Below are 27,529 nucleotides of genomic sequence, written 5' to 3' on the forward strand. Positions count from 1 at the left end.
TTTTAACCTCGATTCAATAGAAACGTATTAGCAGACTGAAACCTGTCTGTTCGTAGCTTCGATGAAGTTTTCAATAGTTTTAAATAAGTTCCTTTATGGAAAATCATCATTCAAGTGTAAGCGTTACTTCTCATAAAAATGTTATATACTCCTGATAGTTGTAATATTTAAAAATAGCCTATTCTTTTAAAACGCAGCTACCATAAAGCTAAATACACCTAGTAATTGTTGGCATTAAAATTAATACTTTCGTAGATAACGCGTTAAGTCACAATATAAGTACGATAATGAGATTGATATATACAAAAGAAATATTTATTTAAGTACTTCATTGTGAAATTTCTTATCTGAAACAACACCCCTATTGTGACTCTTACCAACGATTCGAACTAAAAGAAATTAATTTGTAGACTTCAACAATCTCTCACCGAGATACCGGTTACCATAGCAACGGATAAGGAATGATTGTCACCTTGGTGCGATACGAATTCGATTTCGTCCGAAATGTAAACGTTTTTCGAAGATTTGTCAATAATGATTCCCAAGTGTTTTTTACTCCAAAATGACGCGTGAAATATTCGCGAAGTTTCGCTTAAATTTGAGTTTGCTATGGCTCGTGGTTCTTCCGATTCACGCTTTGGAATTTGGCTGCCCGACCGATTTCTGCGCGAAGAACGTCAAAGAATGCCCGTCCCACGATATCGAAACCGGCAGAATTTTGAAAAACGCCACGAAATGCGGCTGTTGCGATGTTATGATGATTTCCTTGAGTGAGTTAAAATTCTCGTTCCGCATCGTGGAACATTTTAAATTCATCAACTTTATTTTCTTACGTAGAAAAGATTGCTTATAAGTATCGGAGAAAAATATGAATAGAAAAAAATTGTTACGGTTTAAGTGGTATGATCATTGAGGTATGTTAAAAATCGAGAGAAAATTACCGACGAGAAAGGAACGGAAATGATCGAAATTACATTCAAAGGGAAGACCGGAATTATTGGAGAAAGTAAATTCCGGATAAGCGCGTGGATACTGTAGCGCCATCTAGATTGGATAGTCTGAACTAGAATGCGATTAATTTTGCCTTAATCGCTACTTTCATCATTGAGTTGGGAATATTAATCTAGAGATCCAATCAAATCTGCTCCCCGCGAAACAAGTTTCGAAAATTACGAATGTGCCGTCTCCTCTAAAATGACGAAAAAACGTTATCATATGACCCGTGGCGCCATCCATTATTTTTGAAAAAAAAATCTTTTTGCCGGAAAACGCGTCTTATTTGAACGAACCATTGAGAGATAGACGGCGCCACGGGTAGAATGATAAAGTTTTCTCGTCATTTGGGAGCAGACGGCAGTATTCTTATTTGTTAAAAACTTGTTTCGCGAAATACTGAAATCCGACGTTTTGATTGGACCTCTGGATTAATGACTTTCATTCCGTTTAAAAATATTACGATAAAAACTCTTAATTTTAAATTATATGAAATAAATTTAAGATATATTAACATTATACTGAAATTAAGTTAAATAGATGTTTAAAAATATAACCGCGAAATTTTGATCTGACTTTTGTTCATGCCACTGCCCCGATCAAGTTTGTGATCATAATGTTAATTTACGTAGAAAAATCAGTAGAAGAATACGTTTCATTCTGCATCTTTTTAAAAAAGTTATCCTATAAAGTTATCATTATCCCTGTAACCAAATTGTTTGAAATATTGTATTTAATTTAACCACGGCCAACTTTGATCTCTCGCTCTACAGCGGCCAACCCATTCGTCGAAATTCCGTGAGCAAGGATTTCCCCCCCCCCCCCCATAAACTGTACTATAACCTGTAGGAGTTCAGCGCCACGCTCGGTTTATATTGGCTTCAATGCAAAAACTATTCTAAAAATAATATTCCGTTAGGGGCCCTCAAACCATACAGATATCTCTTGCTCATAGATTAACATAGAAACTTCAACGAATGGGTTGGCCGCTGTAGCGAGAACAGCGCGTGATCAAAGTTGGCCGTGATTTAACATAGTGTTTTTTCACAAAATCTATCTGCCAAGAAAACGAAGCTTCTAACGCTTGTCGCTAGGCGGCTCTATGTTCACTGTTGGGGGTAAATTAGAAATTTGTAGAAACTATCGCGGAATTTATAATAACGCAATGGAAAAAAAGATCTATGTCAAACAGGAAAAATTATTGTTTCCATTTTCTAGGGAAAGACCATTGTTCAAGGGTCTATTTAAATCTTTAAAACGATAAATACTAAATTTAAAAATGTTTTAAATGCAGAGAAAGACGATAAATGCAATTCGATAGAAAATACGCCTATTCCGAGGAGCGAATGCGGACCGAGGCTTACTTGCGACCAAACAGCGGAGCAATGCAAAGAAGGTATGCGCCAGAATCCCATCTCGAAAGTTTATCATATATTTCTTGCTCGTAGCATCGTGCACATACGTCATAATAATTATCAGCTAGGCTAATGCCCTGGCCACTACCGTAGGTCCAAGTGATCAAGCTACTTCTAATGCCGTTAATTCCGCTGGCCGGATTAGACTACGTACGAGGGTGGTGGCAAGCCCTTCATGCCACGCGAGCCAACAGCTCCCTACACTATGTGGTTTATTTTCGCTTGTTCTGGTATTTCGGAGTAGGGTAAGAATGGTAAGGCTATGACGTCCTTTTACTCTGATTCTGTGGTGGAGAATAGTTTGAGTCGGAGTAAAAACGTTTTTCCAAAATGGCTGCCTGTGACCTTTTTAGCGGATAAATTCTGGCTAGCAGACGACAAAATCCGATTTACTCCTTTACACCCGAGCGTTTACACCTCCTTTTCAGACGGAGTAAAAGGAGTAGCTCTAAGTCTTGGTTTCCACTAGCGCGCGTAACGGCACAACACTCAACTTTAGGACGTACACATGTTTTGACGCGCGTAAAGAAAAATGCATTATGACGCGCGCTAATGGAAACCAAGTTTTATACTCCGGAATGAGCGAATAGTTCATGGGGCGGAGCTATTCTCATCCCCGGAACAGGAGAATAAAACGTTTTAGGCAAAAAAGAGTACACTTTTAGTCCGAGAACAGGCGAAAAGAAACCACCTACTCAATTATGGAAAGGACAAACCGAAGAACTCGAGGGAAAGGTCCTTTAACCAGGGGGGAGATAACTTGCAAACTCAAAGCGAAAGTAGTGGTTCTGAGTTTTCACCCAGTGCCACAAGCGGGGATCGAACCCGGCTCCTCTTGCTGCGAGGTGAAAATGCTTCCCCTCCGCAACCCCACCTTTACGATAACTAAGCCCTGCCTTAAAATAGTCACCACGTGACAAATTACGAGGTAAAACGCTACACGATCCTGTTGGTCAAATAGCCACGTGACCACTAAGGGCGTCTTAATGTCATGGCCGATATAAATTTGTTACCATGGCAACGAAAATAGACAACACCAAACCGCATAAACAGCATAAGTTTATAATTACGTTTCACATAAGTGTGTTAGTTCTTCACCTTCCGCGTGTTAAATTTTTACTTAGAAACACACATTTCGATTTGCAAACAAAATCATTAAAGGCGAATTGTCACCACCCTAAAATTGGTTAAAAACCATTTCAATCGATAAAGGACGTCCGAAAATGGTCTTACAAAATATTTCATTTTAATATTTCCAGTATTTGATTTATTATTAGCAAAACCAAATTTCGTGTTTTATCAGAATCGCTTGGTTGAACCTACCCGCAGCGCCATCTCGTGAACGAAATATTATTTTCCCCGGTTTTATCATTTTTCGGTCGGAACTGTCGTCTGCTACGACATTCTCCTTGACTTTTTAACCTAGTTATATTTGTAGATTGTAGTTTATCGTGTTTTTAAAATGCCTTACACGCCACCCTTTCTCAAATTATTTCCGCTTCATTCTTTTGGCGCTGCACGTAGGTTCAACCGCGATTTCTGAATATTTTGAAGCCGTTTGATGTAGGTTGCGGAAAAAGTAGCGTAACTTTTTAAATACTTTTCCAATAACTATAAAATTTCAGGGACAAAATCATTAATATATTTTCTATCATTCTGTAAAAAATCCTCTTAAATTTTGGTTTTGGTGACAATTCCCCTTTAAGAAAATATTTATTGGCAGTCTAATGCTTGCATTTTACATTGTAAGGTGGAGTAATGCACGAGGCAAATTATCAACCTTGATGTTTCACTGACAACTCGCTAAAATGTACCTCGAACCTGCCTCACACTTATTGCCTATTTGGATACTTTTCTCATAAATATATTATATACTTATGATAAGTTGATAACTCCCCACTATTTTAAATTAACAATTTATTCCACTCACCAGCAAACACCAAATGCATGGAACATTTCGTCGAGTTCGAGGCCACGATAGGGGTCAACGAACTGACCAGTTGGAGGCCCAAACCTAAATGCAACGATGCCGGACTGTACGAGCCGGTTCAATGCAAACAAGGCCTAATGTAATCCAGGGGGTGAGGGAGTCCAATTTGGATTGTCTAATATTGAATAATGATACAGGTGCAAATGCGTGGACAAAGATGGGAACAGGATATTTGGGGAAGCCCCGTACACCAAATCTGAAGATATGAATTGCCGTACGTTAATCGTAATACGTCACTTCATTATTATTTAGGGCGACCTCTACGATGGTTTTTCGAAAAGCAAATACGCCACTTCATTACGTTTTAAACTTTCTAGAATAAGGAGAAAAGTAAATTACGTACTAATATAAGTAACATAACAAAAAATAAGTATGACATTCTCTAGACGCTAATTTATTTAATATAATAATAATCAGTTAGGCTAATACCCAAGGCACCATCTTAGGCCAAAGTCATCAAGCGACTTTTAAAGCCATTAATTCAGGTGGCCGGTTACAATGCGTATGAGGGTGGAGGCAAGTCCTTCGTGCCACTCGAGCCAACAGCACCCTACACTCACTATTACCGTTAACCTCAACAAGTTTTTATGGAAGGGGAAACCGATGAGCTCGGGGAAAAACCCTTTTAACCAGCGGGGAGAGAACTTGCAAACTCAACGCGGAAGGAGTTGTTCCTTGTTTTCACCCAGTGCCACAAACTGGGATCGAACCCGGCTCCTCTTGCTGCGAGGCGAAAGTGCTAACCACACCACCACCCCACTGTAGCACCTCCAACCGACACCATACCTACCTTCAGAAAGGGCTCCTTAAGGGAAAGACGGGCACACAGCGGCCCACGTAACCCCGCACAGCTGGCACCGGCGATCCCGGTGTTGCCCAAAAAGGCCGGGAAACAGGGAGACCCGCTGCCCGAAAGCAGACAATGGCTCCAAAAGGCCGGGAAAAAGGGAGACCCGCTGCTTCAAAGCAGAAAATGGCTCCAAAAGGTCGGGAAACAGGGATACCCGCTGCCCCGAAGCCGATTATGGCTCCAAAAGGCCGGGAAACAGGGAGACCCGCTGCTTCAAAGCAGACAATGGCTCCAAAAGCCCGGGAAACATGGAGACCCACTGCCCCAAAGCAGACAATGACTCCAAAAGGCCGGGAAACAGGGAGACCCGTTGCCCCAAAGCAGACTATGACTCCAAAAGGCCGGGAAACAGGGAGACCCGTTGCCCCAAAGCAGACAATGACTCCAAAAGGCCGGGAAACAGGGAGACCCGTTGCCCCAAAGCAGACTATGACTCCAAAAGGCCGGGAAACAGGGAGAACCTTTGCCCCAAAGCAGACTATGACTCCAAAAGGCCGGGAAACAGGGAGACCCATTGCCCCAAAGCAGACTATGGCTCCAAAAGGCCGGGAAACAGGGATACCCGTTGCCCCAAAGCAGACTATGACTCCAAAAGGCCGGGAAACAGGGAGAACCTTTGCCCCAAAGCAGACTATGACTCCAAAAGGCCGGGAAACAGGGAGACCCGTTGCCCCAAAGCAGACTATGACTCCAAAAGGCCCGAAGCAGACTAGACAAGTTAACATACCCTCGAAATCGTGTATGGAAAATTTGTAGGAGTGAAGACTTAGCTTTTTTCGGTACTGAAGTGACGTATTGGGCCATAGACTTAAAATGGCTCGTAATTGGAACATTTACCATCGAACAGAATGTTCCCGAGATTTCAACGACTATGTCGAAGCTGGCCTGCTTAAGAAGGACACGCCACACTTCTTACGATGCTCGGACAACGGGGACTACGACGGACCCCAATGCACGGAAACCCATTGTTACTGTATCGGCAAAAACGGGGAACTACGAAGTCAACAAGTACCCAGAGTGAACGGGACAGCTGTGTTGCCTTGCTGTAAGTTCGCCATACTTTCTCAACTAATAAACTTAATCTTACAAGGCTCGTTTCCCCGCAGTTGACCCGGCGGTACACCACAAAAACTTCGTCACTCCATGTTTAAAAGAACGGGATGATTTACTCAATCAAACCCGGGTAATTGAATCCGCTGGGACCATTGTTCTAGGAATAGACATTCCCAGTTGCGATTTGGACGGATCCTACTCGGCGAAACAATGCGTCAAAGACGAGTATGCCATTTTTCTTAAAGGGGAATTGTCACCAAAACCAAAATTTACGAGGTTTTTTTACAGAATGATAGAAGATATATTAGTGATTATGTCCCTAAAATTTTATAGGTATTGGAAAAGTATCCAAATAGGCAATAAGTGTGAGGCAGGTTCGAGGTACATTTTAGCGAGTTGTCAGTGAAACATCAAGCTTGATAATTTGCCTCGTGCATTACTTCACCTTACAATGTAAAATGCAAGCATTAGACTGCCAATAAATATTTTCTTAAAGGGGAATTTTCACCAAAACCAAAATTTAAGAGATTTTTTACAGAATGATAGAAAATATATTAATGATTATGTCCCTGAAATTTTATAGTTATTGGAAAAGTATTTAAAAAGTTACGCTACTTTTTCCGCAACCTACATCAAACGGCTCCAAAATTTTCAGAAATCGCGGTTGAACCTACGTGCCGCGCCAAAAGAATGAAGCGTCAAAAATTTGAGAAAAGGTGGCCTGTAAGGCATTTTAAGAACAAGATAAACTACAATCTACGAAAATAAGGAGAATGTCGAAAATAATATTTTGTTCACGAGATGGCGCTGCGGGTAGGTTCAACCAAGCGGTTCTGAGCGGGGGGATAAAACACGAAATTTGGTGGCTAATAATAAATCAAATACTGGAAATATTAACGTGAAATTTTTTGTATAACTATTTCGGATTTCTTTTATCGATTGAAATGGTTTTTAATCAATTTTATTCGCCTTTAAATTAAAACAGGGATAAGTAGTGGATTTAGGGAGTTAAAGGGATTTTGGAACTGATTTCAGGATTTTCAAGTTGATTTCCCGATTTCTAAAATCATTTTTATTTAGAGTGTACGGGATTTGTACCAATGTCGGAGAACATAGCCACTAGGAGGTGTCAAGATGCAATACCTACCACTGAATAACTATATGGGAGAGCGGAATTAACGACAATAGGAATCCATACCTCTGCTTGGAATGCTTATCGCGGCAGATTTTCTTCTTGATGGGCTGACGTTTTTTTTTGACGTCGCCATGTTAACGTAACAATCAACAACGTGAGAGGGGAATGCGCGCAGAGAGAATTTTTCTCTCGTAGGCGGGGCCAAAGCCGTCAGCGTGATCTTATACGCGATACGGCAGGATAAGCATTCCAAGTAGAGGTATGGACGAGTATCGATTCCTGACCACAATTATACCACTTATTTTAATTGCGAATACACAACATCAAAATTTCAAGAAGCCTCCGAATTGTTTTTGTTGCTATCGGTCGGTATCTCATAAGAGGGGTTTTCCTCCGGGTTCTTCATTTTCCCCTGACCGTAAAAATTTGTCGAGGTTAACGGTAATAGCTAGTGTTAAGGGTTGTTGGTCCGCGTGGCATGTCAACGCATTGTAGCCCGGATACCTGAATTAATGGCTTTTAAAGTCGCTAGATGACTTAGGCCTAATGGGAAATTATTTACTGAGAGCTTTTCGCGGAGTGACGTCATCACAGCAAGAAAATCGCCCTCTAGTGAGACGCTGTTAACTGCCATATTTGCTAATTTTATATTTATGTCACCAGGTTTAGCAGAAGCTAGTTACGTAGCGCACGTTAGCAGACGATTTTCTGATTTAGTTTCTACTCCCTATAACCTAGGAGCAACAAACACAAGGAGAACGCAGCTAGCCTTTAAACACGCTAACGCAGTATTGCGTACAAATTTCATTGGACGAGCCTTTAAGCTGAATGTTTTACAGAAAGGGGGGGGAAGACAATTTCCTAATTTTCACCTTCCGAAGTCAGCAAGCGCTAAAGCGTCTAACCAATGAAAATTGTAAACAAGAAAATCCACGACTTTTGACGGGTTGCGTTCTCCTTGTGTGGGGTGCTGTGTTTGTTGCTCCTAGCTTTAACTAACATTATTATAAAATTATAATTGAAATCCAAATACTTTATTTTTTGTAGGTGCTTTTGCGTGGATAAATTTAATAAACGATACGAAACAACCCGTGTTAAAAAATATAGTCAAGCGGAAAAGGACATGAGCTATTGCAGTTGCGTAATTAATAAGTAATTGACGGTAATTAGTAGAACTGTAGTCAGGGTTAATATTTCGCAGATTGCGTTCGGGAAAAGGACTACTTGAAAAACATCATTGACCGAGCCAATCAATTCTCTCAGTACAAATGTATGGAGAACGGGAACTACTTACCAATTCAATGCACCACTTCCGTTTGCTTCTGCGTGGACCCCATAGATGGTTACCAAGAGGGCAGTCCCAAACTGATTTCAGAGAGGGCGGATCTGGACCAATGTTACAAACTAGAATACGAACACCTACTGAACATCATGTGGGATTAAGTTCATTTAAATTGTAAATTTTGGTATATGCTATGAATAAGAAAATGTAATTAATTTATGGTAGGTCATATTGTAACTAGGTGACGAAGATACGTATTAAAGATGAATAACGATTTAAATCATAGTATCTATCAAATACCCTCGCAAATATCATAAATGTACTCATTTCAACCATTTATCAAACTATCTTTACAATTTTCACCCTCTGGGGCCAGGATGGACGTTGCCTTTTTGTGTTTTACGCAGGGGCGTAGGAACCGGGAGGGGCAGGGGGCACAATGCACCTCCCTAGAATTTTGCTGGGAGGGGCAACTAATGTTATTGCCCCCTTCAACCTTTGGTCAGTTGAAATCTTCAAAAGGCTCAAATTCTCATTTTAAAAGCATATACAGTTTATAGAACCTCAATTGTGTTAAAATTTCAGTCCTTTCCCGAAAATTTACATAGTAGTAACAAGTACACATGTATTCGGAGAAGCTACACTCCATTAAAAATTAAAATCCATTCTCCAGACCCCTTTTCGTTTATCTTTGCCCCCTCCAACTTCTAGAACGTTCCTACGCCCCTGGTTTTACGTAATCACGTAAGCCAATCAGGAGACAGGTTTTCTCGTTGACCGAAATTACGCGTTTCAAGTGGCGAAGAAAATGACTTGCAATTTTTAAAAATAAATACCTTTTCTTCTACCAAATCAGTTGGTAATCATAAATAAAAGTATTTGCTGTTAATATTTTCACCTATTTTCGTCCGATCGAAAAGATGAGTGTTAAAATTTCAATAATATATTTATCTCTAAGCCTCGGCCAAAGAAAATTCCAAGTTTCAAATCGTAGCCGATCAAATTAATTTCTGGTCAGTGACACGTGACCAATGTCATAATAACAAAAAAAACCCACCCTCGCCACTGATTGCATGCATTTCGATATTTACGGTAGAAATCAACAAATTCAGGCAAAATACGTAACGCGTTGGGGTACGGGGATGAATATATCATTTACCTACGCCGACAGTGTCGACATCGAGCGGAAAGGGCGCGAACTACTCGGGGAAACTGTTAGTGTTTAGAACGGAAAGGTGCGCTGCAAATCCGGCGGACCTGCCAACGAAGAAAACTAAAAGGACACGGAACATAGAATTGCATTTAATTTGTCTGCTCGAGAAATCGGCTTCGATTAACAGAATCAACTTTGTTATAGTGAGAAGTATATACTGAAGACTGGGTGAGGGGTTGCGAGTGAAGACTGGGTGAGGAGTTGCTGGGAGGGGTTGCGAGGAGGAGTAAGAGGGGGGAGAGAAGAGGTGCGTGTCCTGGCGGGGTGTCGATGATACTTTATGGCGCGTCTCTCCATTAGATTGAAGGCAGCAGGGCCGGTGGCCTTTGACGGGGAAACTGGCCATTTATCCGAACGGGGCATATCGGCGACGCGAAACATCGGTTTCCTTTTAAGGCGGCCGCCGAAACCACCTGGGACGCCGCCTCTCGTTAAAGCGCCGATTCAAAATAAGAGGGCAGGCGGTGGTGGAAATAGCGGACTCCGAATCCAACTAGCTTCGCTTTCACTGACTAAACGAACAATTACCGGACAAGTAGAAAAATAAATTCTATCAGGAAATCTCGACCTAGTTTCAAAATTCAAGACAGGCGCTCAAAATTAATAAATGCTCTCACAGGGTTGCCACACGTCAGGGAAAAGTTAGGGAATTTAAAAATGGGCCTAAAAAGTCAGGAAAACAGGAAAAAGTTAGGGAATTTAAAAATGGGCTTAAAAAGTCAGGAAAACAGGGAAAAGTTAGGGAATTTAAAATAGGCCTAAAAAGTCAGGAAAACAGGGAAAAGTTAGGGAATTTAAAAATGGACTTAAAAAGTCAGGAAAACAGGGAAAAGTTAGGAAATTTAAAATAGGCCTAAAAAGTCAGGAAAACAGGGAAAAGTTAGGGATTTTAAAAATGGGCCTAAAAGGCAGGAAAACAGGGAAAAGTTAGGGAATTTAAAAATGGGCCTAAAAAGTCAGGAAAGCGGGGAAAAGTCAGGGATTTTAAAAATGGGCCTAAAAGGCAGGAAAACAGGGAAAAGTTAGGGAATTTAAAAATGGGCCTAAAAAGTCAGGAAAACGGGGAAAAGTCAGGGATTTTAAAAATGGGCCTAAAAGGCAGAAAAACAGGGAAAAGTTAGGGAATTCAAAAATGGACTTAAAAGTCAGGAAAACAGGGAAAAGTTAGGGAATTTAAAATGGGCCTCAAAAGTCAGGAAAACAGGGAAAAGTTAGGGAATTTAAAAATGGGCCTAAAATTTCAGGAAAACAGGGAAAAGTTAGGGAATTTAAAATGGGCCTCAAAAGTCAGGAAAACAGGGAAAAGTTAGGGAATTTAAAAATGGGCCTAAAATTTCAGGAAAACAGGGAAAAGTTAGGGAATTGAAAATGGGCCTCAAAGTTTCAGGAAAACAGGGAAAAGTTAGGGAATTTAAAAATGGGCCTAAAATTTCAGGAAAACAGGGAAAAGTTAGGGAATTTAAAATGGGCCTCAAAATTTCAGGAAAACAGGGAAAAGTTAGGGAATTTAAAAATGGGCTTAAAAAGTCAGGAAAACAGGGAAAAGTTAGGGAATTTAAAATAGGCCTAAAAAGTCAGGAAAACAGGGAAAAGTTAGGGAATTTAAAATGGACCTCAAAAGAAAGGAAAACAGGGAAAGGTTAGGGATTTTAAAAATGGGCCTAAAAGTCAGGAAAACAGGGAAAAGTTAGGGAATTTAAAATAGGCCTAAAAAGTCAGGAAAACAGGGAAAAGTTAGGGAATTCAAAAATGGACTTAAAAGTCAGGAAAACAGGGAAAAGTTAGGGAATTTAAAAATGGGCTTATAAAGTCAGGAAAACAGGGAAAAGTTAGGGAATTTAAAATAGGCCTAAAAAGTCAGGAAAACAGGGAAAAGTTAGGGAATTTAAAAATGGACTTAAAAAGTCAGGAAAACAGGGAAAAGTTAGGGAATTTAAAATAGGCCTAAAAAGTCAGGAAAACAGGAAAACGTTAGGGAATTTAAAATAGGCCTAAAAAGTCAGGAAAACAGGGAAAAGTTAGGGAATTTAAAAATGGGCCTAAAAAGTCAGGAAAACGGGGAAAAGTCAGGGATTTTAAAAATGGGCCTAAAAGGCAGAACAATAGGGAAAAGTTAGGGAATTCAAAAATCGACTTAAAAGTCAGGAAAACAGGGAAAAGTTAGGGAATTTAAAATGGGCCTCAAAAGTCAGGAAAACAGGGAAAAGTTAGGGAATTTAAAAATGGGCCTAAAATTTCAGGAAAACAGGGAAAAGTTAGGGAATTTAAAAATGGGCCTAAAAGGCAGGAAAACAGGGAAAAGTTAAGGAATTTAAAAATGGGCCTAAAAAGTCAGGAAAACGGGGAAAAGTCAGGGATTTTAAAAATGGGCCTAAAAAGGCAGGAAAACAGGGAAAAGTTAGGGAATTTAAAAATGGACCTAAAAAGTCAGGAAAACGGGGAAAGTCAGGGAATTTTAAGAATTTGTAAAAAGTCAGGGAAATTGGGGGAATTCAATTTTATCTTGACACTTTTTGTTATCTGTCAAATTCTATGATTATTATTTAGTTCCTTTAAAGCTTGGCTAATTTTGTTTAACGTTGCAATTATACTTTTGTACTGAAATGTAGGTTGATTTCCATTTATAAACTTCTGATAAAATTAAGCTACAAAATGTCTTATTTTGCTTTTAAAAAGTCGGGGAAAATCTCTTAAAATGGTGAAGGGTAACAACTAACAGCAGGAATTTGAATCCGAAATCATTGGGGCAACCCTGAATCAGAAGTGTAAAAAACTTGAAACGTGTACTTTCGCCGGTTCAAGCTGCATTTTTCAAAATACGTTTCGGAAGAAAAAGTCGTGTACTAGCTTCCTAAAACCAAAAGTAAATAATATATCCCTTACAAGATAAGTATTAATCTAGCTTTAATGTTAATGTTATTCGCTTGAAACATGCACCTTAATTATCAATAGGTAAATTTCCCTACGCAGTGTTAATTTTACATTTTATATCTTCAAGCAAAGTTATACCACGGCCAACTTTGATCTCTCGCGCTACAGCGGCCATCTCATTCGTTGACGTTTCTGTGTTAACCTATGAGCAAAAGATGTGTATGACTTGAGCGCCCCTAGCGAATTATTATTTTTAGAATAGCTTTTACATTGAAGCCAATATAAAAACCGAGCGTGTCACTGAGCTCCTACACGTTATAGTACAGTTTATAGGTGGAAAATCCTTGCTCGCGGAATTTCGACGAATGTGTTGGCCGTTGTAGTGCGAACAGCGCGTGATCAAAGTCGGCCGTGGTTATACGCAATGTAAATTTTGAGCCGTCACGCGGTGCTCACGTCAGCGATTTGGCGGGATTTGCCGGAAATTCACTCGCAACGAAATCTGCGAAATATACGTGTTATTTTTATATTTTACGTTGTGAGGTGGAGTAATAAACGTACTAACCCTTGATGCGGTGTAAGATAATTAACATTCGCGATCGAAACTAGTCTAGGTGGCGTAACGGCGCTAGCTTCACCTTAGATCTAGCATCTGCTACAGACAAACTGAAATGTCATAAAAATCTTAAATAGTCAAATTTACGAGTAACGTTGAGGAAAAACTAATAGCGTCTGCTTTAGCCGCTAAATATCTAGGTTTCAATGGCGAACCAAAAGGGGGCGTAGCGATAGTTTTCGGTCGCGAATACTTCTGATTATATCGTAATTATTACATAACTTATAGACGCCGAAAATGCAATACACAAACTAGACACTACAGTGTTGGAGAAAATAAGGGTGGTTTTTAACATTTATGTTTAAGATGTGCTTCAATCATATCATGTGTAACATAATAACTCATAAGTATGCCACTGTATAACATAGTGTTGTAAGTCGGAAAATTTTCCGGAAAATTAAAGGGAATATAACCTGCAAAGCAATCTTTATGGCAGACCCCTTCAATTTTTCAAATTTCCCTGTACAGTGGCGCCAAACATTTTTAAAGGCAAAGGCAAGAGCGGCCAGAGCTGCAAACGTTGGTGTTCCACACCAAATACCTGAGGTTATATTCCCTTTAAACTCAATAGGAGCATTAATAAATTGTAAATTACATCCGAACTTTTTTATGATGCAACAGCTTGCAAACTCCTTATTTTTTGTTGTTCTGGACTCTTGAACCTAATCGTCGGTGGGGTGGCAGTGTAGTTACCACTTTCGCCTCGCAGCAAGAGGAGCCGGGTTCGATCCCAGCTTGTGGTATTGGGTGAAAACTTGGAGTTACGCCTTCCGCGTAGAGTTTACGGGTTTAAGAGGTTTTCCCCCGGGTTTCGCGGTTTCCTCTTTCAATAAAAACTTGTAAAGGTTAACGGTAATAGTAAGTGTAGAGAGCTGTTGGCATGAAGGGCTGGCCACCCCCCTCCTACGCAATTTAACCCGGGCACCTTTTTAAAGGCAATAAAGGAGATTCCAGTTAAAAGGAACCATCTATGGACAGAGGCGTAGCGAGGGGAGGGCAGGCGGGGCATCCGCCCCGGGCACCGACGGTCAGAGGGGTGCCAAAAAGGCACCCAAAGTAATAAAACGGATATTGCATTATAAATTACTCTCATTATTGTTGAAAATTAAAAAAATTAATTGTGAATGTGGCATTTTCTGCCATTCGGTAGTCAGTTTTACGGGCTTTTGAAGAAATAATGAAAAATATCGGTTTTTTCTTAGATATTAAACAACAATAATTGTTCCGGGTTTTTGTAGGAAGCTTATTTTTGATTAACCATTTAGTTATTTTTAAAAGTTCTCGAACATGATATGTGTCAATTTTACGGACAGTTTTGAGAGATAATGCTACAATATAGAAGGTTAAAATTGATTTTATTTTGTTAAATATAATAACAATTATTTGTTTGTCATACTTCGTAATTTAAGCCTGATAATGGTTATATAATGGGTAGCCGGGGGGGGGGGGGGGGGCGCCAATTTGGGAGTTTTGCCCTGGGCGATGGATGATAAGTAGATTAGTCCATTATAAATATGGATTGAAGAAATTTAAAAACTTAAATAGTTCGTACCAATAGGTCTTTGAGCAAACAAAAACACGCGAAACTTGGACCAAATAGATCTTCGAGTGAAAACTAAATTAATTAAAATAAAATAGCCAGCAATTCCAACAGTAGACCGGTTTCGTCCTTTTTGGGGCTCATCAGTACCGTGCGGGAAATCTGGCTCGCGACACTACAGAAACATGTCTTGGGCACACCGCCTTCTTTGCGTGCTTTTTTGACCATAACATGTAGAGGTATTTTCACGCGCAAATTGAATTTTAAAAGCGGTCAATTATACCGAAAAGAGAAACTAAGCCTAAACACAGAAAATTTCAAAACGCGTTGCGTAGCAACGGAAAGCCGAATAGGGAAACAAGTGGTTGAGAATAGTATATACGAAATGTGAAATTAAAAGGAACCACTTCCCTATCGTTACCTCGAAGTGTCCCAGTGCCAAGTTCGCTAACGGCGTACGTGTGAACTTCACAATCAGGTAGATAACATTTTTAAGGGTCAACGAGGTTTATTGGGCCTTAATGGACGTTCAAACACGCCAAATTTTGCGAGAAAAAGGAAAAGAACAATACAGTAACAATAACATTAATAATAAGAGACAAATAGTGTCATGGCGTATAACCACAACTCGAGCAGAAACTGAAATCGAGAGCGAAAGAAACCAAATGGAATCGACGGTAACCGCATCAAGAATCAACGTCGATTAGTGATGAGTTATACAAGAGGATAATTGCTAGTGTTATATATAAAGTAGCTGGGCCAGTTGGAATAGGGGAATCCGTAATGCGATTACCGTATACTTGTAACGCGAACATATCTCGCCCCGCCCACCTTCGATGACGTCACAATGCCAGTATAGGCAAAAGTCAAGGATCGATTCCGGTCAGTTTGGTCGCGTTTCATCTTCGGATGGGGCCATCGGCAACCACATGTTGATGAGGAAACACCGGCGTTGCAGCCCAATTGAAATTCCCCACGCTATGCAGGTACGTTTCAGACTAATTTTCTCACCTTAAGATAAAGAAATAAATTCCATTGTTTTAAATGTTTCGCGAATCATGGGACGATAACTGATAGTAATATAAATTTTAACGGTTTAGGATGTGACCCAAATTATCGCCTATAATAATAAAGATACGGTAATCGTTTTCGATAAAGGTTAAAAGAGTTCCTATTGACGACAAACACCTGTTTTTTTTTAAGTACGCGTGTTACGAAGTTTCGAAACTTGGCAAATTGTAAATCGCGTCTTCGAGAAGGATTCCTTAAGGGGGAAGAATACAGTAAAAGCCTCTTTTTCGTTCAAGCTGAACGTTTCTGTTTAAACAATTACATAATTGAATTATATTTTTCTTATTAGGCTGAACCTTCCTCTAGTGCTTAAAATAATTTTGATAATTCTAATATTAATAGTTAACGAGATATAAGGTCCTAACTAAAGGGTAGTTTGGGCACTTGCCCAACTTGTTTAGCTCCGGGGGTCCAAATTAAAACGTAATAACTTAATTACTTATAAATTTAAAATTGTCAAAATTATTTTAAGCACTAAACAAGAGGCTGTTCCAAACTTAAATATTAATTTTATAAGTTAAAATACCAAATTAAAAGCGTTCAGCTTGAAATAGCGCGAAAGTAGACAATGGCCACTGTAGTCTTCCCCCTTAAAGGCCGACTACATAAATCTTCGGTTTACTCTGTCTTTCACTGGAAGTAGGCTTACTGCAATACACGTGTACCATGCAGTCAGCCTACTTCCAGTGAAAGACAGAGTAAACCGAAGATTTATGTAGTCGTCCTTTAAGAGCGTTTTCGAAGCGTTGTGTTAACTAGATATTTAAAGATTCGGAGTTGCAACGGGTGAAAAGAAGTTTTCATGACCGATGATCGCTGTCTAGAAATGACGCGTTGAATAATAGAGCCGAAACAATATAAAATAGGCCAACAAATTGTAAGAAATATGTCGATATCAAGGCTAAAGCTCCCGATAACATTTGTAGGAAATTGGCCTAAATTTTCTTACGTAAAAAGGAGGTATTTTATTTTTCACGTACGACTACGGTTAAGTTTCGCAAACCCGGCTTCAGCGAAAGCGTTTGTAAGCAGATTCTTTCCAAAAGTAGAGTGAAACCCTATACGCGACCAAGAAACCTAGCAAGATTCTATGCTATAAGCTGAAGATAATTCCTGTCCACTGTTTACCATATCATTAAGTAGAACAATATTATTTGACCCTATAACCTTTTCCTTTTTACTGGTAATCTGGTATCGTCCCCAATTGCGTTGTCAGGAGTTTTTAAATATTTCTTAAAATGATCCAATGAAACATGTATCTTCGCCGCCATTGTTAATCCAACTAACTATATATCTACTAATATCTACTTATTAATTATTTACTAATCATAATTTATTTTGCTCTGTACTATTTTTCATCAGAAATCTTACTTTGAAAAATCAGGGGGAGCCTGCGAAGTTACATGTTTCAAACGAATAAAATCAGCAGTATCGGCAGATGAATACTTCGTAAGATATACATTATACGCTTCTGGTATTACGAAAATTTGCGAGATATGTATTACAAATATTTAAAAAAAAAATTGCAATAATGGGTATTAATTCCTAAGGTTCTTTTAAGATTTTCATCAGCGTATGCCCACAACGACGCCAGAAATGACACAATAACAGAAATAATTTCCTTCTAAAAGTTAAGAAAGAGGCCGCAATGGTTTGTTTCCATTTGATGTTACATATTATCGAAATATAAAGTATAAAGCGAGCACGTGATAAAGAGAGAGCTATGAATCTAAACGCGGTTTACGCGGAGGGCATTATCAGGGAGTTTCGGGAGCGCGCTAGTAGCTCTTTCCAAAAACTCGGAGAGAGCGATTTCGGACGAAGCGTCAAGAGTATCCAACGACGAACCAAGGAGAAGATCGGTCGTTTCCCGTCCGAAATGGTGACGGCCCTGAACCGCGGTAACCTCTCGGACGATTACTTCCACATCTACCGTAGAAAAACGAGATGGGAACTGTTTCTGTTGAGCGGAGCCGTGTGCGGAATCGAATTCTGTTACGCGGCGGAAACGGCTTTCGTCAGCCCCATTCTACTCAGATTGGGCGTCAAAATCGAGTTCCTGAGCATGATCTGGTGTCTCAGCCCTTTAGTCGGTCTCTTTCTGGCTCCGGTACTGGGCTCCATGAGTGACAGTTGCAGACTTAGATTGGGTCGTCGAAGACCGTTCATCATCGCGTTATCCGTGGGTATCATGTTTGGACTTCTATTCGTGCCCAATGGTAAGGACATCGGAATCGCGCTTGGAGATTGGGATGTGATACGCGTAACGAACGCTACCGTCTTCAACTCGACGGATTTCGTGGACGGCGGGGTGAAAACGGTGGTGGAAAGACATCATCCTTGGGGGATTGTTTTCACCGTGCTAGGCACCGTTCTGTTAGATTTTTGTTCGGACGCCTGTCAGTCGCCTTCGAGGACTTATCTCTTGGACGTAACCGTGCCGGAGGACCACGTAATCGGGCTTAGCGTCTTTACAATTATGGCTGGTTTGGGCGGTTCCATCGGGTACGCGATGGGTGGTATTGATTGGGAATACACCTTCTTAGGGACGTTACTCGGATCGCACGAAAGGACCGTATTCAGTCTGGTGACGATTCTATTCGTAATCTGCTTGATGGCGACCATAACTAGTTTCAGAGAGATCCCACTCTACTTACTCTGCGACGACACGAACGGCACTGAACTCAAAACTAAAGAGGACAAGCCCTCGGTTAAGAAATACCAACAGTTCGAGAACGAAGATGAAACGGATTTCAGCCCGACGTACGGAACCGTGTCTGACCCAGGACCATCCTTGGAAAGTCAAGCCAAAGAGCTAAACACGATTCCGGTGACAGCAAATGGCACTACCCACACTAATCGAGAATCTCACTCGATGGTCGACCTACAGAGCCCCCAGGAAATCAACGATTCAAGCTTAATTAAAAGCCACCCTCCTTCGTTAAAAGCGTATTTGAAATCCATCGTGTTTCTTCCCAAATCTATGAAGATCCTGTGTTTAACTAACCTATTCTGTTGGATGTCTTTAGTCAGCTATTCCCTATACTTCACTGACTTTGTTGGAGAGTGCGTTTTCGGAGGTGACCCCAACGCCGCCGAGACGGAACCCGCCTTCTTAAGGTACCAGCACGGAGTACGATTCGGATGTTGGGGCATGTCTTTATATTCCTTGTCGTGCTCGGGGTATTCCTACATCATAGAAGCCTTGGTGAAACGTTTCGGTACTCCATGAAACTTACTGGCACTTAGTTTCAGTAATTAACGTTATATTTTTACAGGGGCTAAAAAAGTATTCATCAGTGGACAATTAGTTTATACAGTAGGCATGATACTGATGGCAGTTACCAGACACAAAGTGAGCGTCATATTACTGTCACCAACGGCGGGAGTGATGTACGCGACTCTTTTCACCATGCCTTATCTGATTGTCGCACACTATCACGCGACAGAAACCGTAAGTAGTTACCATTGTTTACAATGACGGGAGTAGACTGACATTGATCCCTGTTCCTTACAGTTCTCAAGTTCATCGGAGGAGGACCCAACCAAAGGTCAGCAAGTCCGTGGTATAGGTACCGATGTGGCAATCATTGGAAGCATGGTATTCCTAGCCCAGTTTCTGTTGTCTACCTGCATGGGGTCCATCGTTTCTGCAGTGGGTTCGAGCGTAGCTACCGTCTGCGCTAGTGTCATTCTTAGCGCTTGCGGGGCTTTGTGCGCGACTCAAGTTCTCTATCTCGACTTGTGAGTGTTTATTATCGTGGTTATTTTCTGTACATGTGTAAGAATAAATTATTTAAAGTGATATGTTGAAATGAAATTAAAACCAAACTGATTGGAGTTACGCTTGACACGGGAAAACATACCACCTAATTTATACCATCTCAAGTAGTGGCTAAATGGCCGTATTCATTTTTCAAAAATTCCAAAGTTGGCAAAATAGATTAATAAAACCAAAATCTACTTAAATCTCAAATTATTTTATTTTAGTTGCCTTGACCATCTTAGTGGTACATTATATTTAAGTTTATAAATATGATAAAACTGTTAAAAACAGGGTTGAAATAAAACTAAATTGTGCCTATAACTTACAAAAAGGTTTCTTTTTTGTTTTTCATAGCACTAAAATTATAAGAAAGTGGGGAAATAAATATCACAGCTTCTAAAAACAATCACGATCACACACAAACCACAATGAAATGCAATATAAACTATGTACAAGAATAGCTTAGGAATTTTGGAAAAAAAAGGGCAGTTTCGTTCGCGCACATGTTGACTTTACACAGATCATTTGGGGGTTATATAGAAATGTTTATGGATTATATTATGATAAATTATGGTACTGTCATTGGCAAATTCGGGCAATTTTGTGGAAGTTACTCAAAAATATTGTCGGTTTTGTGCAGTACATTACAAACTGTCCCATTGCAGTTATACTATGTTAGGAGTATGCGCGGCGTTTATAAAGTAGTTTTTATACGTGAATTTCAGTTTTTCACTTATTGTAAAGTCAAATGGGTCACCATTTTCACAAGTTTTAGAAAGCGTTCTTAAGTTGACCTGACTTCCCGATACATTTGACATTATTTTGGCATATTTGTCGAATTACGTAAAACATAGTTTTGAAGTTGAAGCATTTTTCTTTAACTAAACAAAAAAATTATACGACAATTGCTCCATACGCAAATAAAAAATTAAAATTGTGATGCCCTTTGTTCGAGGTGACAACGCGATTGAATCAATGAAAATGGCTACGGTAGATTTGGTCCTGCTGTCAGTGCCATTTAGCCTTCTGCGCAAATATATCTGCACGAAGATTTTGCGCAAAACATATCCCCAGAATCTGACAAGAAAGGTATGTTTTAGAAATTTTGTACAATACAACAGTCAATGTCTAATATTACACATAAGTTGCAATTAGCCTAAATCGTAAAAAAGTTTAAAGATTTTAAATTATACCACAACAAATTAAGTGTTTCATGTAAATTAATCTGATCTTCCTCTCATTTAGAACCATTTCAAGTATCAAAATAAAATAGACGTAAGTTAACGTGGAACTTTTGCTTTTCCCAATCGGTAAAATCGGAAGTAAATTAACCAAAGTTATCAGATATTGCCCACGTTAGAGACGTTTTCCTTATTGAACCATAGTTTAAAGCATCCTTTAAAATTTCATGCGCTAAGTGGCCATCGAGTCTAAGATTTACTATCACCAGCTACCGTCACTCGCAGAAAACAGTTAAGCACTGTTAGGCTTAAGTTAAATTTCAATGGATAAAATGACATGTGATATTGAAATGATGCCTGTTTTTACAGAATTTCAAAACGTGCACCCACAATTTTTCACGTAATTTTTAAAGCGCGCGCTAAAATCACAGAATTATACACAGCGTTTACATAGGGAATATACTACCCATAATTCTCAAGTGCAATTTATCGTGGAAGATGATGGGACTGTACATCAGGTTTGTTTAACAAGATTTCCATAAGGAAAGTTTTCAGGTCAATTCCAATAACTTCGGTTCATTTACTTCTGGTAAAATGTAATAGACGCTTTTTAATTATTGTTTTTCCTCACCTGTACCATAGTAAGAACGAGAAAAAATCCCGTCATATAAAGAAGATTTCTTTCCAACCAATCCTGGCCTGACTGCAAACATCCCCTTTCGTATATTAACAAGGACCTTTTAAGTCCCTGTATTAAACGCATTTTAAATTAACTAAATTGGCAAGTAAATTAATTTTCCGAGACTATGGAATCCAAAAGGAGGGGTTGATCACCATAAAGTCACACCCCACCAAACCCAAATACGGTATTATAAGTAGAATCGGAACCAATAGGTAAAGTAGTTAATTAATGTGGAAAAAAGTGTTTAAAGTACCTGTAGAACAGCCACCCCAACAGCAACTCCCGCTACCGGAACTAGATTTGCTTCAATCCATTCCTCACCCGCCCTGAGACAGCCTTTCTCATAGATGGTGACAGATTTGTCCCCCGGCTACGCGTTTTATTACAAATACCCAGTGTTAGTCACACGTTATAGATTAATTTATATTAAACGGTGTTTGGTAAAACATGCGGAACACCGAAGAAATTGGGTAGTTAGTTACAAATAATAAAGTTTGGTTCTTACGTAATCCGGTTTGCGAACATCGTATCCGCATTGTTTATTTTTAATAATCTCCTGTTATAAATATATTTTTTTTGTTTTAAAACGTGTTAAGTAATAAAGCCATGGAACGTACATCTGGTTGAGGTCTACAACAAGAAAATGGAACACCGCACGCTTCTCTACTCCCCACTTCCCAACTGGAACAGTTGAAATAAATATTCATATCCCAATCCTTTGGACCCTCAATTCCGCAACATTCCAGCTATTTATTATTTTGAATATGGTTACGTTAATATACTTCATAGTGATCTAAATCTGACAGTTAAATAATAAATACCCATTGCTCTTGTATCCAATCTATTAAATTTTGCCTATCTGGATCGTCTCTATAATAAACTATAAATGCTTGGAATCCACCTGTTGCCTGAGCTTTGATCTAATTACATAAATAACGTATTTTAATAAGGATTATTACTTAATAAGTAAAATATAAAAGTTATATTTACCCAATCTTTAAATATAAAACCTAAAATTCCAGCTGTCATCTCTAACAAGAGCAGAATTGCTAAAAATATTGCGTACTAGAGAAAAGTGATTGTCAGTAACAGAGTCATCAATAACAGAAACAGTTTAAAAACATACAGAAGCTAAAAAACAGGTGTTTTCTCTGAGCGCTCCTATACATCCCGTGAAGCCAATAATGAGTGTTACAATTCCTACTAAGACTAGTATGAAAGCTGGATCCAACGCAATGTTGGTTAGACGACTTAGATTACTGAATATATCCTTTTCAGTCCATGCCCAGAAGCCAACCACAAATATTGCGAGACCCACCAACTGAAAAGAAAAACAATTTTACCTCTGAGGTCAAATTAGAAGGAGATTATAATTGTGTAAAAGCATATTTGAAAGTAAAGATACGGAAATATTCCAATTACCGCACAGTTTTGGGATTAAAATTAAACAATAATGTCGTGTTTCAAAGCGAATGAAATTCCTTCATACTTGATAGCCTCACAACAAAAGAAAACAATGGGGTGTAGCCACAGTGAACGTGACATAGCGAAAGTTTCTCGAGGTTATGGACGTTTATTTAGAGAGTGAATTTATGAAATAAAGACAAACTATAGATTTAGTTTTATAAATATATAAAGAGTGGAATATTGGGTTAATATATGCTATTTCTTAAATTTCATTATTACGAAATAAGGCCAAGGCTTACCCAAAATATAACGTTGAACCCAAAAATTAAGTACTTCAAGCAACAACTAATCTCACTAGAATCTCTTCTAGATTTCCTTCCAGGCATCTTTGAGTTCTTATATTATTGTTTTAAATTGTTTGAAGATTTACATTTGAATAATTTATAAAGAAAAACGAACGAGAACGACTGCCCGACGTTGTTACCCACTAGATTTTTGGGTACGAGCGGCTTCTCTGCGCGAAATCAAAACAAGAGGACCATGAACTCTTTACGCGCTCAACGCAAGAGCGCGCCACTGGTCCCAATGGCGCAAAAAAAATTAAACATTTCCTGGTAACGCTTCAAGCTCCACAGAAAGGATCGATAATTTCCTAGCAAAGGGTCTCACGCTTTTCAAAACCGTGTAAAACACCATCAAAAGTTATACAAGAACATCTGACATTGCGCGGGTTTTCATCGGAAAATGCTATCACAAACGAAGATCATTTCTGCGAATGACATAGAAATCGTTTTAAAAGTTGTACATCAATATCGATCAAAATGACATACAACTTATTTACGGAAAGCTTTAATCAAAACAGAATGTTTCGAAATCAATTTAGAAAGACCTAAAGTCCGTAAATTATATGAATACCCACTGAGCATTTTTGCTCCGTAGTTAACAGTTAAAATTAGACTAAATAACAATAATATTGAAAAGAAATTGGGTAAGGCTTATAAATATAAAAATTACGCAGTTTTTTCCCCAAGGAAACTTAACAAATTCTCACTCGAAGGTTCCGACATTTTTTACACAAAAGAAGCTTATTGAAAACCTTCAACTACACACAAATTGTAATTCTCCAAAAAAAAAACGTTTTCCCTCCAATATAAAGAAGTGTTACCGCGCGTAAGATTAAAAATGACGAAAATTATTTCCCGTTTTGGAAGAAAAATTCCCCGACATGCTTCAAGACTTTCACTTTCCTTGGCAAATGCGCGTGTTTTTTCCTGGTTTACATTATCCCTCTTCTTTTCAAAATCAAGCTATCCTCCACCACCACCAACACCGCTGAGGTAATTTAGTCAAAAAATGATGCCACACATTTTTTCCACCTCAATTGGAATGGTACTAAACATCTCGTAGGAAAAAGTGGGCCATCATAAGAGTTTGTATTCAAAAAATTCAAGAACCAAGTCAAAGTTTCACTTTTTCGTTTGATTTCGAAATTATACAAAATTATACGCCGTTAGATTGTAAATAATCAAGATTAAGTTCAATAGGCCCGTACCAAGGTTTTAAATTTAAGTTAAATCAATTTGATTTTAAAAACGATATTAAAGGGCCACAGAATCGTTTGAATTTTGAGGGTGGGGCTACACAATCACGTGTTTTGCGAAGCCGGAAGGTACGCATGAGTGACGTGACGATAAGGGAGAAGCTAATTTGTCCCGAATTTTTAAAACGATTCTGTGGCCCTTAAAACTACAATACATAAACTATATCATAAGTCTATAAGGTTCCTTCATACGTATAAAACTTATTATGTAGAGATTTTGGGGGCACAATCCCTATAGAGGGCTTCGTTGTGTTTCGATAGAGGGTGTTATTAATATTCCCGTGATGACGTTATTTTGACTAATGCTAATAGTCTTTAAAGAAAAACATAGATACATCTATTTAAAAAAGAAAATATACATAGACACATCTATTTAAAAAAGAAAATATACATAGACACATCTATTTAAAAAAGAAAATATACATAGACACATCTATTTAAAAAAGAAAATATACATAGACACATCTATTTAAAAAAGAAAATATACATAGACACATCTATTTAAAAAAGAAAATATACATAGACACATCTATTTAAAAAAGAAAATATACATAGACACATCTATTTAAAAAAGAAAATATACATAGACACATCTATTTAAAAAAGAAAATATACATAGACACATCAATTTAAAAAAGAAAATATACATAGACACATCTATTTAAAAAAGAAAATATACATAGACACATCTATTTAAAAAAGAAAATATACATAGACACATCTATTTAAAAAAGAAAATATACATAGACACATCTATTTAAAAAAGAAAATATACATAGACACATCAATTTAAAAAAGAAAATATACATAGACACATCTATTTAAAAAAGAAAATATACATAGACACATCTATTTAAAAAAGAAAATATACATAGACACATCTATTTAAAAAAGAAAATATACATAGACACATCTATTTAAAAAAGAAAATATACATAGACACATCTATTTAAAAAAGAAAATATACATAGACACATCTATTTAAAAAAGAAAATATACATAGACACATCTATTTAAAAAAGAAAATATACATAGACACATCTATTTAAAAAAGAAAATATACATAGACACATCTATTTAAAAAAGAAAATATACATAGAAAAAAAAGAGATATTGAATTTCCCTTCTATAGAAAAATATAGGCGCACCGCTTGATAGAGAAAAAGATTTCGGATCGCCCATTGTAGAGAAATGTTATCGAACTTCCCCTTCATAGAAATTTTTTATAGAAAAACGATTGCGTATCGCCCATCATTTCTATACTTATTCATAAAAAGAAGTACACAAGTCTACCTCATCTTAGAAATATTTCAAAATATCCGCTTTAAAAATTCCCTTATTTCCAAAGCAGCAAAACTAAATCACCGCATTTTAAATTTCTACAATCAATATTTTTGTAGATTGACAAAGGCCAAAGAATCCTACGCTTTTACGTGTTAGTATTTCGTTCAAAATTTCAACAGATAAGCCTATGCAACAGCAACAACAAAGCGGTTAGCGGGAATCGCCCAACAGGCTGATAATAATATTCCAGCTCCATCGAATAATTGACGCCCATGATTGAAGGTGTGCGCGTACAACCTGTTCGGCGAGTTAAGAGATTTCACCCCGAGTAACGTCTTCCAGTCACCAGAAGAAGCTGGAAAAAAGGTTGAACGAACTTGGGATACCACTTAAAGAAACAATTTTGCCCAAATTTCATACCACCTCATACCTACGAAATTAAAGTATACCAGACTAAAACTACCCTAATTACTAAACTAATTACTTTAGGATGGTATTCCGACCCCTTCCCCCCCCCGAATATTTTTAATTTTACAATTTTTTATAGTTAATCTTAATTTTATCTTTTAAATCATCCCTATCCATTATTTGGAGATCGTTCAACTTGTAGGGGGTTACCAATTTAAAGATCGTCTCTAGGGCTGAGGGTTGAGATAACGCGTCTTGCCGCGCTACAGGTTTGCTCTGAAAGGACGCTGCTTATATAGATGGCGCGGTCTGCCTAAGACAGTAGCGAAAAATGTTTTCTAAAATCATTAAGAATACGCAATAACTAGCCCGCGGTAATTTTTAAAGATACTGATGAACCCGCGGATGAACCTAGTATTATAATTTCAAACAGGGTTTTGACTAAATAAATTTTGCAACCGATTATCGGGGAAGCGCTTCTTTGAAGGTTAGAAGCTCGTGTTTGTTCATGACACAACGATTACGAGAGCTGCTTCAAAACGGCCTATCGTTGGGATCGTGTAATTTCGATTTTGCGTCATTCTAAATTTGGTGAAACAAACGAGACTTACAATTACCAGGGAGACGCTGACAAAGCTTACAAATACCACGGTGACGCTGACAAAGCTTTCAATTACCACGGTTACGTTGAAAAAGCTTACAATTACCACGGCGACCAGGATTAAGACTTACAATTACTACGAGGACGCCGACAAAGCTTGCAATTACCACAGTGACGAGGATAAGACTTACAATTACTACGGGGACACTGATAAAGCTTGCTAACAAGGCTTACAATTAATGCGGTGACACTGAAAAAGCATAAAATTACCACGGTGACGCTAACAAAGCTTACAATTACCACGGTGACGCTGATAAAGCTTACAATTACCACGGTGACGCTGACAAAGCTTAAAATTATAATGGTGACACTGACAAAGTTCGCAATTGCGTTGGTGACACCAACAAGGCTAACAATTACCACGGTGACGCTGACAAAGCTTACAATTACCACGGGGACGCTGACAAAGCTTAAAATGATAATGGTGACACTGACAAAGCTCACAATTGCGTTGGTGACGCCAAGAAGGCTACCAATTACCAGGCCCGTCTTAAAACCTTTTGGGGCCCTG

General features: G+C 38.5%; 3 protein-coding genes across 4 annotated transcripts; 2 read left to right on the top strand and 1 right to left on the bottom strand.

Moving 5' to 3' along the window:
* The first annotated feature begins 515 nt into the window (after positions 1-515).
* On the top strand, positions 516-8,998 carry LOC149923020 (uncharacterized). The gene is made up of 8 exons (XM_090163789.1): positions 516-770; positions 2,288-2,389; positions 4,342-4,477; positions 4,536-4,612; positions 6,096-6,293; positions 6,355-6,526; positions 8,484-8,572; positions 8,638-8,998. Exons 1-8 carry the CDS (start codon positions 563-565, stop codon positions 8,877-8,879), a joined length of 1,224 nt encoding a protein of 407 aa, XP_090019915.1. The 5' UTR covers positions 516-562; the 3' UTR covers positions 8,880-8,998.
* An 8,609-nt stretch (positions 8,999-17,607) lies between these two features.
* LOC149923021 (membrane-associated transporter protein-like) lies at positions 17,608-19,998 on the top strand. Its single transcript, XM_090162547.1, has 3 exons — positions 17,608-19,250; positions 19,308-19,483; positions 19,547-19,998. Exons 1-3 carry the CDS (start codon positions 17,753-17,755, stop codon positions 19,775-19,777), a joined length of 1,905 nt encoding a protein of 634 aa, XP_090018673.1. The 5' UTR covers positions 17,608-17,752; the 3' UTR covers positions 19,778-19,998.
* On the bottom strand, positions 19,994-23,840 carry Tsp26A (Tetraspanin 26A). Of its 2 annotated transcripts, XM_090162548.1 has the most exons (9): positions 23,365-23,840; positions 22,785-22,979; positions 22,649-22,723; positions 22,480-22,578; positions 22,276-22,404; positions 22,164-22,214; positions 21,912-22,028; positions 21,608-21,724; positions 19,994-20,872 (listed from the first exon to the last, which is right to left on the bottom strand). In XM_090162548.1, exons 1-9 carry the CDS (start codon positions 23,449-23,451, stop codon positions 20,804-20,806), a joined length of 939 nt encoding a protein of 312 aa, XP_090018674.1. In that variant the 5' UTR covers positions 23,452-23,840; the 3' UTR covers positions 19,994-20,803. The 2 variants fall into 2 exon arrangements, with proteins under 2 accessions (XP_090018674.1, XP_090018675.1); XM_090162549.1 differs by lacking the exon at positions 21,608-21,724.
* Positions 23,841-27,529: the final 3,689 nt, after the last annotated feature.

The sequence above is a fragment of the Leiobunum rupestre genome, chromosome 11 (assembly GCF_980474605.1).
Source record: "Leiobunum rupestre chromosome 11, qqLeiRupe1.1.hap1, whole genome shotgun sequence".
NCBI classification, from domain to species: Eukaryota; Metazoa; Arthropoda; class Arachnida; order Opiliones; family Sclerosomatidae; genus Leiobunum; species Leiobunum rupestre.